This window comes from Enhydra lutris, unplaced genomic scaffold, assembly GCF_002288905.1.
Source record: "Enhydra lutris kenyoni isolate GAN:26980312 unplaced genomic scaffold, ASM228890v2 scaffoldscaffold62, whole genome shotgun sequence".
NCBI lineage: Eukaryota > Metazoa > Chordata > Mammalia > Carnivora > Mustelidae > Enhydra > Enhydra lutris.
In genome coordinates this window covers 8,832,148-8,845,318 of record NW_019154146.1, presented here as the reverse complement: position 1 = coordinate 8,845,318, position 13,171 = coordinate 8,832,148, and the positions used below count along the sequence as shown (strand labels likewise).

Here is a 13,171-nt window from a genome sequence, read left to right as displayed (position 1 = left end):
ATAGGCCACAAAGGGATTTAGAAAAAGAGCCGGGATCGGGGGTAACAAGCTGATAACAGCACCATGAATATCTGTCCCATTTACTGCTGTCTCAGGAAATAGATTGTGGCAGCCATGGTTGGGTGATAACCCTGTCATTTCTGCCCAAAATACTAGCAGTGCAAATGGCCGGTGGCAGCTTGAGCAAGCATCATTTTCAGCCCCACATCAGTGAGAGGTTGCCGTGAGGAGGTATGAACTTTTTACAGAAGTAAAATAAATATCCTATGTTGTTGACAGACATAATTTTCACCTTATAAACTTTTAAAAAACATAGTACCGACCCTTGCCCAAAGCTGGGAACCCCATGAAATCAAACCCCAACCTCAGGTGGTTCACCCTCAGGGAATCTATGTCATCACTCACAGGAGGGTCTTCTGTTAAAACTGAATTTTGTGCATGTGGTGACAGTTTGTATTGGAGGCACATAAAGGGGAATGTGACTTAGAAGCTGTAAAGACAGAATGAAGCAAAGGTTTTTGCTTCCTGTGAAATTTTCTCTTGACTTCTATGCCCCTGCTCATGGCTCATGTCAAGTCTATTTTGTGACTTTGCACAAAGCTAAAAAAGGCACAAACACTATTGCTGAGAAAGTCAACTTGGTTATGTGTTTTGTTCTAATGAATGTCCTCTGCAAATCTGCTAACTTTAAAAACAAACCAAAACATCGTTGTTGATAAATGAGACTAAACATGCTGCTCGTTATTCAGATTTTGCTTCTCATATTTGGTTTTTATGAGACATTTCCCTCAGTATTTAAAAAAGTTCCCACTCAGGCCCCACACAAGGTCTATTCATCAGTGACCAATGCTGACAAAGGGCATTCCTGTTCACCTCTGTGACACAGTCACCTGTGGACAACTCAAGCACTTAATAAGTTTTAGTAGCCTGGATCTTTCTAGGAAAATGGGCACTACATTATTAAGGCTATGAATGAGAGATCCCCATTGGGAATGCATAAAAGTTACCAGGTCATAGGATTAATGTAGGAACTCATACAGTTACTCCGTGCTGTGCCATTAATGAGTTGGGTTATCAGTATTGAACACGTTTGGCAAATTATTTTCTTTTGAACTATATAAATGAGTGTAGTTATCATTTCCATAATTACTTGGTGGCCCTTAATTTTTACAGAGGTTAGTCCTTGAAATTGAGAGCTTACCTCCAACTTGGAACAAAACTGAAATCAGTTTAGTATAACCCTACGGAAAGTGGTTATACTCATGACACCAGGCTGTAAGGGCAAGTTCTATGTAGTTAGTCCTTTGGCTGCATTTTTGGGTCAAAATAAAAAAATCTTAATAATGACCATTTTGCATATTGAGAAAAGTATTTACTGAACCATAGCCTGGTATTCTTGTAGATGCCTCTAGGAATGGGGGTGCCCAATAACTGAGTAGATAATCTCCAGCTCATGTACTAAAGGATATTCCTTTTGATTAGATTCAAGACACGGGCACTGTGTGTCTGACTTTTCAGAATAACCATCTCCAATGGCTATTGATTTATTGCATTATTGAAGTTGACACTAACTTGAGACATTAGATTTTATTTTTATGTCTTCGCTTAGCTAGGAATTTTCCAGTCTAAAAAGTTAGTTGAGAATTGACTAATAATAGGGCCAATGTAGATGGTTGAAGAGTAATGCCTGGGAAGTACCTGGTTTCTGTAGGTGGAGAGATGCTCATTAGCCAAACTGTATCCCTGATGTAGGGCCAGAGTGCGGCTAATGCTCCAAACGGGCAGTGTGGTCGTCACACCCTCCCCACCCCCGCCTTGTTGCCAAACTTATCAGCTCTTAATTGATGTAAAAGCAAGACTTTGAACACTAAGTATTGGCCACCAGAAGGCATTGCTTTGAAAAAGTTAACAATCAGAATGTTTCTTGAGATTGCTCATTTAGCAAGAGGATTTCTAGACATCGATTTCGCAAGAAGGAAAGAGCAGAGACTGGGGATTGCTGCTGTGTCTGTCTGGAGGGGCAAGACAGCCGTGTCAGAAAAACCAAGGTAAAACACAAAAACCAGTTAGCATTTCACTCTTAGTGATTTCCTGTAAAAACAAGGAAAGCCTGTCTTTTCAACCTTAGAGTGGAAAGTGCTTAGGAAAGGACTGTTAGAAATAACGCACAAGTGTGTTTGCTCTATTTTTACACTGACCTTTAGCTCTCACTAGAGAATGTACAATTTTGGCCTTAAGAAGGCAAAATAGACAAGAAGGAACGTTGTAAAACATCCAAGATTTCCGGCTGGCAGCCTCAAAATGACTTCTTGGGACCTCTCTGTCTGAAGCGCGGGGAGGAATGGGTGCATCGAGTGTTGATACCCTTGGGGGAAAAGTGTTCCTACTAGAATTGGTTTACCAAAAATGGATGTTTTGAGCCCAGCTGCTAATTGTTGCTGCTCCGTCTTTAGACAGACTTTATAGACTCAGCGGTTCACTCTTAGGGGTATACTGTGTAATAATTTCTGTGTCATGTCCTCTTTAAGAAAAGGAAGTGCCAAACAAGCCCTTGCGTGTCCGCGTCCGATCCTCAGACGACCGGCTCTCTGTTGCGTGGAAGGCACCGCGCCTGTCGGGAGCCAAGAGTCCACGCAGATCACGGGGTTTTCTTCTGGGCTACGGAGAAAGTGGCCGGAAGATGAATTACGTCCCACTGACGAGAGATGAGCGGACGCACGAAATTAAAAAACTGGGTGAGTTCAATGTTATATGGTATCCGATGTGTTGGTGACCTTTGCCATCACGTCAATGTTTAGAAGCTCGTTCATAACCGAAGATTGTACTTGAGATGCAGTGCTGTTCATTTTCCACGTATGATGATTAGTAACTGTGTTCTTTGCCCTGTCCGTCCTCCGTGCCTTCATCCTTTCAACCTTCAGTCAGTGGCAGGACGAGGCCCCCCTCCACGTGTGCCTCAGCTGCTGCCTCATCTGACAGCACCGGTTCCTTGAGCCGGGCCATTACCCTGGACGTGCGAGGGAACCTGATGCTTTTCTCATCTTGTCTCTGCTTTAACCATTTTGTCCTTTCAAGCTTTGTCTTAGCTCCCAGGACACTGGACCTTGGGTCCTTTCAAGATGAAATGTGGCCGCTGATAGAGTCTGCACACCAGGTCCGCCTTCTTCCTTTGCAGACCCTTACTGTGTGAAGGAAGCTTTGGCCATGCGATGCAGATGGGAACATCTGCTGGAACTGGAGAGATTGTGCACATGGCTCCAGCTTGGGTCGAGGCCTGACCTTTGATGCTCTCACTCACTGACAGGTCTGGACAGTGGCAGAGGCCACAGTCCGAGCAAGGCGATGCTGCAAACTCCTTCTTTTCTCCCCCTTTCCTCACACCCCCTAATTGACCTAATGAGTTTGGCAGGAGGTGCTGGGAAAGCATGGGTTGCCCCTTTGTGTGTTCTCCTCTCACAGGGAAGCCAGACTGTAGAGAGCACATGATCTACTCAGTTCCTCTGGGCACATGTCATGTAGGGCCTAGGGTTGGGCAGCAGAGCCTGGCCGTTCTGCTGCTCATACTAGAAAGCATGCTTGCCCCATGATCTCCAACATAGCTGGTGCCAGCAATAAATATGTTGGCCCCACTGCTTATTCTTCAGTCTCTTCCAAATTGGATCAGTACTTGGATGAGGAAGGGGGGTTCTTTATTGGACCCTCCCAGAAGACTCCAGTAGGACCTGGTGATCTCTTCACTTGATGATGCCAGCCAGGCCTCACATCGGTGAGATGGGCTGGAGGTGGGAAGGAGGGCCGGCTCCAGGCAGAGGAGCCCAGAAGGGCACAGGCTGAAGGTCTGTGCTATGAACAGAGTCACTGGTGAGAGGGCAGTGGTGCCCGTGTTGCCTCCTTAAGTCTGTCAGACGCGACGACGGACAGGCAAGTGGAGGGAAATGAGACAGGAGAGACAAAATAGAGAAATGGAAGCCAGAGTGAGGGTTCTAGGCTTGCAGCAGTGATGACCAGTAGTTTGGAGCTCAGGAAACAGCCTGGTGAGAAAGGTGATGGTGGGACCAGGGCCGCCTGTGGGAAGAAGTTCTGCTTGCCGCAGGTGCCCCAGGTGCGGGAACACAATCCTCTTTGCTCAAGGCATGACCACAGATTCTGGAATTTGGACAAGAAGCTCCGAGTTCCTCAGGACTTCCAAGGCCAGCCTCCCGGGTCACATGGCAGGCATGGTTTGAGCTGGTTGGAGACCCTAGTGGAAGCCCACGCTGCATTCCCTTCCAGTATAGCCAGGAAGTCACCGTCCTATTCAAGCTGTCTGTTCAGCCACCTGCTGAAGAACCTTGGACAATTCTGGTGGGTGTTCTCCTGGGCATAATATACAAACCATCTCAAAATTCAGACTCCAGCGACCCCCAACAAAAAGACCAGCTACCTCTCTTCTCCAGGCCACCGGAAACCACGTGGGATCATAGAAGGCACTGGAGACATCTGAACTGAGCGTGCTTTGTGAGACTTCAGTATTAGCAGCGAGACCTAGAGCCAGAGGCCCCGTCATCTGGAGACGCATCGGTCATTCATTCCCAAACCTACCCCTTGCCCTGAATAGGTGTACTCCGCAGGGGAAATGGGCCAGATTCTACCCAGAGTATCAGCAGCAGGGGAGTCACTCCTTCTGCATTCCTGAGGCTACAGGGCAGCGTGTTTCCAGTGGGAGGTTTTCATTGTTCTGAGTCCTTCATAGATACCATGCAGTAAAACCTGGTTTAGTGCGAACAAGTTTCTCACCTGACTGATGCTGCTGTCTCTTCATTTGCTCGGTAGTGACCCCTGGCTCATCCGAGGGCAACAGAAGGATTTTTCTGCTTTTTGAACTTGAGCCAATGTGGGAACTGAGGTCAGGGCTGGGCTCCGGTCCCAGCCTGATAGACAGTGCCTCTTACACCTCCACGATGTTTTGGCTTTTGAATTTTCACCAAAAAAAAATGTGTTGGACTTGCCATCACCAATGCTCTATGAGGCTGCCAGGAAGAAGAAGAGGTCTCCCTGGACACTTGCTCTATCTTAATGGGGAGGATGCTGTGAATTCCAGGAGGGGATGTTGCAGTGGACCTGCTGTGTCATGGGAGGCCAGTGTCCTCATTTTATCCTACATGGGATTTTACTTATGTTTATGACCGAGATGCCATTGAGAGCGTGGTGCCCACAGGGAATGGTCAAGGAAACCTGGAGAGAGGTGGGGTCCTGTCAGTAAAAGTCCCACCCTCCCACTCATTCACAAAGCACATGTGACTAGACGTTTTCCGTGTCAGGCCTCTTGGGGGAACTAGGGCCCCAGCAGTCCCTCACAGAAACAGATCGCAGACAGAGTGTTGTGAAAGCAGAAACCGTAGAGTAGGCACAGGGGGCCGGAAGTGGTGTGGTGGGCACCCCAGGCCAAGCCCATGCAGGGGAGCACGGATGGCAATGGAAGACAGAGGCCAGAGGACACAGCAAGCGCCCGGACTCACGTGGGAGCGGGACAATAATAAAGGAGTAGTGCATGAGTTTGGGGCCTTCAGGAAGTTATGAAAGACAGTCCCAAGTTCAGAGCCGAAACACTGGCTCTGACAAGGGGCTGTGGTGGATGGGGCTTCAGGGGGCACTGGGCTGATGATGCTGGGGTCATTTTGGAAATTTTATCTCCAGAGTACCAATAATCAGGGGCACAGAATGGAGTATGTTATTGTACCAGTGAGTCTTCGTTATTTCTGTGAAAAAGAGATTGTTGCTCCATAACCAGCACTTGGCTCTGGGCCCTACTCCCTCACCTGCTGTAGTAAATCCTGGTGTCACACTGGCCCTAACACCTTGTCCATGACTGTGGGTGGGTCATCTCATCCCCCTGACCCTGGTTTCTCATCTTCGAAGAGGAGACTATGTGAATAGCTTCTTCATGGGGCTTTTGTTGGGACTAAATGAGGGGCAGGTGTGACACACTCAGCCCAGCCGAGACCAGACTCAGACACGTGGGCTCTTCTGGTTTATTCTACTTCATGGTAATCATAGGCCAGGTAATCACAGGTTTAGTGTAGAGAGCTTGCAAGTCAAGAATCTGGGTATTAACAACAATCTAGGAACTTTAAGAAATACATCCCAAATATGTAAAACATCAGTTGTGGGAAGTTATCCATTTCTTGGGGGCTCTTGATAAATGATGGCACACTGCTTTTTAAGTTTCTTTATATGTGTTCCTGGGTTGCGAGGTTGGATGGCAGAGTTTTTCTTTGTTGACCTTTGGCTGCTTCCGTTGTCAGTAGCACCAAGAAATTAACCATCTTATGGGACTTCTCTTTTTGGAAGCTTAGTTTGATGCTCTATGAATCCCAGTGTTACAGACTTGATTTTTCTCTTTTATGAAACATATATTTCAAAATCTGGTGGTAGAATGTCAGAACCTTAGCCTAAATAATAGTTTACTCATCAAAGCACGAGTTTCATTTGCCCTATGTCTGTGTATGTATGTGTGTGTGTGGAGAGAGAGAGAGAGAGAGAGAGAGAGAGAGAGGCACTGTTCAAAGTTTGTCAAATAATATTCCCTTCCCATGAAATGTGACTGGGCTATTGCAGTTTATAAGTTGATTCTGTGTGAGGTTTTTGAATGCTGATCTCCTTTTATGTTTAACTGACATGCTGTTTGCAAAAAAAAAGGTTAATTTTCCCATTACTGTGAAAGTTTGCAATGCCTGAAGTTCCCCAGTGTTACAAGTTCTCACTAGCATCTCTGTCACCTCTGCAAGTTTTGCTTAGGTATTACCTGATGGTGTAGTTGCCTGATGGTGTATTACCAGATGGTGTATTACATTACCTGATGGTGTATGATTAGGAATATATCATAGTGGGGAGCCTGGGTGGCTCAGCCCATTAAGCATCTCACTCTTGATTTGGGCTCAGGTCACGATCTCAGGATGGTGAGATGGAGCCCCATGCTGGGCTTCACACTGAGCATGGAGCCTGCTTAAGATTCTCTCTCTCTCCCTCTCTGTCTGCGTCCTGCCCTCTCCGTGTTCGTTCTATCTCAAAAAAATTTAAAAAAATAAAGAAATATGTCATATTGCTTCATTTTTATTCTTAAACTAATTAAGGCCGTTGCTGGAAACTCAGTCAATAGAGCCGGGAGTTAGGCATTAGAAACTCCGGATTCAGAGAAGATTATGAGTCCTTCTTAGGGGCATGACTGTGGGCAAATTGATTTTCTCATGGCTTTATATCCTTACTTATAAAGTAGAAGGCCAAATTGGAATTTAATCAAGGTTTCATCTGGATCCCAGATTTTATGATTCCATAGTACTCAAGAGTTACAGTTTTATTTCATCATTGTAATTTTTTTCCTAATAGTTTTCAAGTTTAGATTCAGTTAGGTACTACTGGAGTGTGGCGTAGAAGGAACTAACTGAAAGAACAATCTAGAAATAAAGGATGTGTTTAAACTTCTACATTTGCTCTTAGCAAATCTTCGGAGGCTCAGTTCTGAGGAATTCAGTTTCCAAGGGCCCAGCATCCTCTCTGCACTGATAACATGGTACACTCACTCTTCTTGTCTTGCTCCCTTCTTTGTGATGACAGATAAAAAACTAGAGTGACCCCTCTTCTCTATTTGGAGGTAAAAAGAAGTTGGGGGGATTCTGTGGGCAAATATATTATTGTTTTCTTTTTTAAACATTGTTCATCTTTCTTCAATGTTGAGGAAATAGAAACCCATTTCTCAAGAATTACAGGTAATAATCACTTCCACGTTTTCTCACACAATGGTGTTTTTCTTGAGCCTAGTTTTCTAATGTTCTTGGTCTCATCTTTAATTATCCTGAAGAAGTTGGAATGCTCCAGAAAGACAAGATGGGAAGGGAGCGGGGCTGTGGGTGGGGGATGCGGACAAAGAGGGTGTGCATCCTGGAAAGCCAAGCGCGGAGCCTCACCCATTGCCGGTTGGTCCACAGCCTCGGAGTCGGTGTATGTGGTCTCCCTGCAGTCCATGAACTCACAGGGGCAGAGTCAGCCTGTCTACAGGGCTGCCCTAACGAAACGGAAGATTTCAGGTATGTTTCCAAGGATGAACCTGCTCATGTCCTGGTCTGTGTGGTTGCCGGGTTGTTTCCAAATGATGCTGTGTAAGTGGCGAATCACTTGGATGTCACTGAGTGTGAAGGAAACCACGGGACCGGCTTGGTCATATTTCGGACACAAGCATGTTTCATTTATACTCAGAGATAAGCGTGTTCGTCCGAGGAAGTATATTTCTCTGTGTATTTTGAATGGCTTCCCTGTGTGACAGATTTGCCGCTGTAGGACCTGCCAAGCATTTGGTCCAATTACAGTCACAGTCTAACCCACACATCAGTTGTCCTTGGTGGCAGACCATGAACAGAGAGAAATGAGAGTCCGTGTGGAGGGGGCAGTGAGCAAGATCTGCCCTCATACTTAATTTTAGCCCAAATCTCCTAAACGTAGCATTGAGAAGAGTGAGAGAAGTGTGGTAGAGGCTTACTCACAGTCTGACCATTGTTCATTTACCGAGGGATGTTCTTCCCTACATCCATTCACAAATTTTTAAAATATTACATCTTAATAAATTACACATACCTATTCTGGGTCCTGCATCTTAATTTAAAGAGGCAACCTGCAGCATGGTTATTTTTAGGAATTCACAATTTATTTGTGATTACAGTTTTATATGACAGACCAGATACTAAATTATGTATATTTCTATATTATCATTTTTGTTTATGATTATAGTTGCTTACGTTGTGTGATGGAAATCTCAAATACATGATGCTGCATTTTTATTTTTCAGTATTTACTGTTATAGAAAACGTGTCCACATTGTTTTTTAACAAGCTATTTCCACCTTCCCCTACCTGTAGAAAAGTCACATCCTTTTGAAACATGGTCCCTGAAAGGTGAAAAGAAAAAAAAAAAAAAAACAAAATAAAAGCCCCAAGAGACTAAGAGCAAAATTGAGGCCTGTAAGTCCTCATTTTGGGTAGAGATTGAACAGAAACTATAGGCTTCATGGGTATGATGTATTCTCTTGGAAATTGGCAAACTGAACTCTACTTTATGTCTGAATGTAACTTTTAATCTGTCTTGTTGGAACCACATTTTCTAAAATGGGAGGACATTGAACCCAATGTGATTTGTGCATTTGTTTGAACCAGAATTTCATTTCATGCCATGATTGCTAAGGAAATGCTCTGGCTTGACCATTTTTCCCCCAAAACTTTTGCTTCTTGTATATTTTGTATTATTTCCCAGAAACTTACAGTATGTGTTAAGAAAACACTGAGTTACTTGGAGTATTTTGGACCAAGGCAAAGCATCCCTTTTGCACTGTTCTTTAGGTCAGCTGGATTGGGGAACTTTTCAAGTAAACTGCCCATTTATTAGACTGTGGGTAAGAACAAGAATGGAGATTTTGGTTGTTCTACATTGACCGAGCAAACAATTGCTTAGCTTTCATTTTATCTACATCAAGTGTAAGCAATTTAAAAATTATATAGCATGAATAATGAACTCTGGGGCCCAGAGGACTCAGGGCAGATCCTCTTGTAAGACCTCTAATGTGTCCCGTTGTCATTTCAGAAGAGGATGAGCTAGACGTGCCTGAAGACATCAATGTCCGGGTCATGTCATCCCAATCCGTGCTTGTAGCCTGGGTTGATCCTGTTTTGGAAAAACAGAAGAAAGTTGTTGCATCAAGGTACTTTCCCTTGTTTATTTATCTTTGTTTTAAGTATGAGAGATGTGAGTTTCTGGTCCTTACGAGACATGTGTTTATTTGCATGACCGTATCTTCTGACATGTGAGTGCTGGCCTCTCTGGTAGCTGGGTGGTAGACTGTTCTATGACATTCTGGCTAGTCTTAGGTGCCGTCACACGTTTTCCTCAGATCAGATATGACCAGGGCCTTGTAATGCACACAGCAGGACCTCACTTCTCACTTGTTCAGAGTTTTTGTCTTGTGTCTGGAAATTCCCTAGATTCCATTTTCTTTCTTTGCCCCATGTGGGTTTTGCTTTGTCTCACTGTGATCTATTTGTGAGCAGAGGATGTGACCCCATTTTAGAAGGAGTCTTACGTTTCCTCCTGTTATCCAGGAAGGGTGACAGTAGGAAGGATTTTTATGTAGAGAAGTGGACATTTGTCGAATGCCTTGCACACCGTAGTTCTTCATTCTTCAGACACTGAATTGCCTTATATCTAGCTCATTTGTGCATAGCAGAAGGCACTGTTTTGTCTCATAATGATATTATGATAATATTAGATATTATAATAGCTCATGATATTATGCTGTTCAGATTTTTATACTGATTTGCAATAGCAGTAGAAGAAAAACCAATCATAAGATTAAAGTAATCTTTGTGTTTAAAAAACATTGGTGGACACCATTCCTTGTCAGTGGTAGATTAATATAAACATCAAAATTTTATTGTTAAACTACTGAATAGTTTATATTACCAAGAAAAAGCCAAGATTTCTATATATTAACTTTTAGGACCCTATATATTAACTTTTGAACATATCTACAACCAAGAAAAGTGAACATCCTTTAAAAAAATGAATGGAGTATAATTCTGAGATTATATATGTATTTTATGTATATATTTTTATATTTTTATTATATATATTTATTCTTTATATGCACACACACACCATTATTTGTATTATATACAGTTTTTGTTACTGTCTGTTAGTAAAGAAAAAGAAAAAGACATCTGCTTCATTTGAAAGAAAGTGAGAAAGCTCATAGTGATTCTCTTCCATTTTGTTCCTGATTACCACTGGAATTTGATTCCCAGTATCTTGATAAAGGGCCTGAGTTTTCTTAGCAAGACTCTTGTATTAATTGGCGGGCTGTGTCTGCAACTGAAGTCTTATCTTGACTTATTAAATATCACCTTGTTAATGCTTCAGATGCTTTCTACTGCCAAGTGGCTGCAAAGAACATTTCTTGGCAAAGGAATACAATAAATGGAGTTTGTAGCTCTTTGAGTGTGGAGGATGTCTTCTGTCTGGGATTGTTACTAACATGTTTGCTCCTAGCATTTCTCTCCCTGATAATCACACAGTAGAGTTCCTTTTGTAAGTTCCTCTATCCTGCTCTGTTTATTACACACTTTTGCTCCTTCTCATGGTAATAATTCTACTCAAAACCACATGTTACCTTTCCTCCTGAACCTATAGAAAACATGCCTGCTTTGGCATGAAGTGGGTCTTCTTGTCTGTCTTTTCTGGAGAACCAAGATACCTTAGGCCAGTTTCAGTTCTTTTTTTTTTTTTTATTTTATTTATTTATTTGACAGACAGAGATCACAAGTAGGCAGAGAGGCAGGCAGAGAGAGAGATGGAGGCAGGCTCCCTGCTGAGCAGGGAGCCCGATGCGGTGCTCGATCCCAGGACCCTGGGATCATGACCTGAGCTGAAGGCAGAGGCTTAACCCACTGAGCCACCCAGGTGCCCCCCAGTTTCAGTTCTTAATATTGCTTTTTTCACACCACATGCCTGCACACACATACACACACACATCCCTCAGAAGGTACCTGCTTGGTCAAACCTGTCCCTCTTCTGTCCCTTCCCTTCTTTATCTCTGAGCTGTAAGACACTAAGCTCCATCTTTCCTGGCTGACTTTAGACACCTTTCCTGGAACTTAAGAGTAAATTCTTTGACTTAATAACATAGTCAAAAATGTAGGTTTTTCTCCTCTTTAATTTCTCTCCTTACCTCCCAAAGTCATTACTTATAGGGAAGGAAGAATAGCAAGGAACCTAGCGTTCAGTTGCAGAGAATTGGTCAACTGGTTGCCTTATTTCCTTATAGACAGTACACTGTGCGCTATCGAGAAAAGGGGGAATTGGCAAGGTGGGACCACAAGCAGACCTCCAACAGACGCGTGTTGGTTGAGAACCTGATTCCAGACACCATGTATGAATTTGCAGTCCGTATTTCACAGGGTGAAAGAGATGGCAAATGGAGTACATCTGTCTTCCAGAGAACACCAGAATCTGGTCTGTATTTAAAATGGCCTTTGGATCTTCCATTTGGGAATTGCCCTGAAAATAAGATTTAAAGATAATTTAAGAAACCAATGGTGATAAAGGCCAGCAGAGGCATTTTTAAAAAAGTAACATTAACCCTAAATCTGGGATGTGTTTCTAGGTACCAAGGCAAAGAAGTTCGGGCATTGTTGCCCACGTTTATCCTCCACTGTCCGTCTTTGTTAGCATGTTATCCTGACATTTGGAGCATAGTACATCCCAGAATAGAGCATAATTACAAATCACCACTGGATCTGTGCATGCCCCTGGGTAATGCATGGAGGGCAGGGAGGGTAGAGAGAATCTTCTTCCCTGAGGCTGAGCTTGCGTTTGATTCTGGGGGAGAATTGTACTTGGTATCAATTATTTTCTTTTAAATAATGTCTTTACAAGTTTTATTAAAAAGAAGTTCGAACTGGATTTTAATCTTCTTTATATATTTCGAGATTCAGCAATGAGAGATATTCTGAATTTCTAAAAGCATTTCCCTAGATATGTCTGAACTCACTGCATGAGTCAGTAGCACTGACATAACCACTATATCGCACAAAGTGTAATACAGAGTGGAGTTTTCTGTCATGTATATTAACAATGAACACAGTAGTGCTGCCCTGAAAAATCTGTCTGCAGGAACCATACGTCACTTACTTTTAAAATATCCATAAGAGCATTTTTAAACCTTAGGTCCTTGTCCCTTTGTAGCTCCTACAACAGCTCCTGAAAACTTAAATGTCTGGCCAGTCAACGGCAAGCCTACCGCCGTCTCTGTAGCTTGGGACGCACTGCCTGAGACCGAGGGGAAAGTGAAAGGTAGGAACCTCATTATTTAAGGTATCGAGTGCACACACAAGAGACATACTCCAAATAGAGATGTCATTGACTCTGATCAACACCAGCTCTAATAGCAGGTTTGGTGACTGGGAGACCAATAGGGAAGCAACATACGTGTATGGGGCGCTAACCCAACGAACAAGGGTATTTCAGGTAGGGTTCTCATTGTCAGTAGGATCCAGGTCCTCATGAAGATGACTTTTCATCTTCCCTATCCACAGCGATTTCGGTGCTGCTATCAGGAGGGGTGTTTTTAATTGTATGGGTGTGACATCATAAC

The 13,171-nt window shown here is 43.5% G+C and overlaps 1 protein-coding gene across 1 annotated transcript in view; it reads left to right on the top strand.

Annotated features, from left to right (window-relative positions):
• LOC111158666 (fibronectin type III domain-containing protein 1-like) overlaps nucleotides 1–13,171 on the top strand; it is a 100,067-nt gene that overhangs the window by 44,502 nt on the left and 42,394 nt on the right. Inside the window, 5 exon segments of the mRNA XM_022520859.1 lie at nucleotides 2,529–2,735; nucleotides 7,965–8,063; nucleotides 9,607–9,724; nucleotides 11,843–12,030; nucleotides 12,763–12,870. Of these exon segments, the coding sequence (XP_022376567.1) occupies nucleotides 2,529–2,735; nucleotides 7,965–8,063; nucleotides 9,607–9,724; nucleotides 11,843–12,030; nucleotides 12,763–12,870 (720 nt within the window).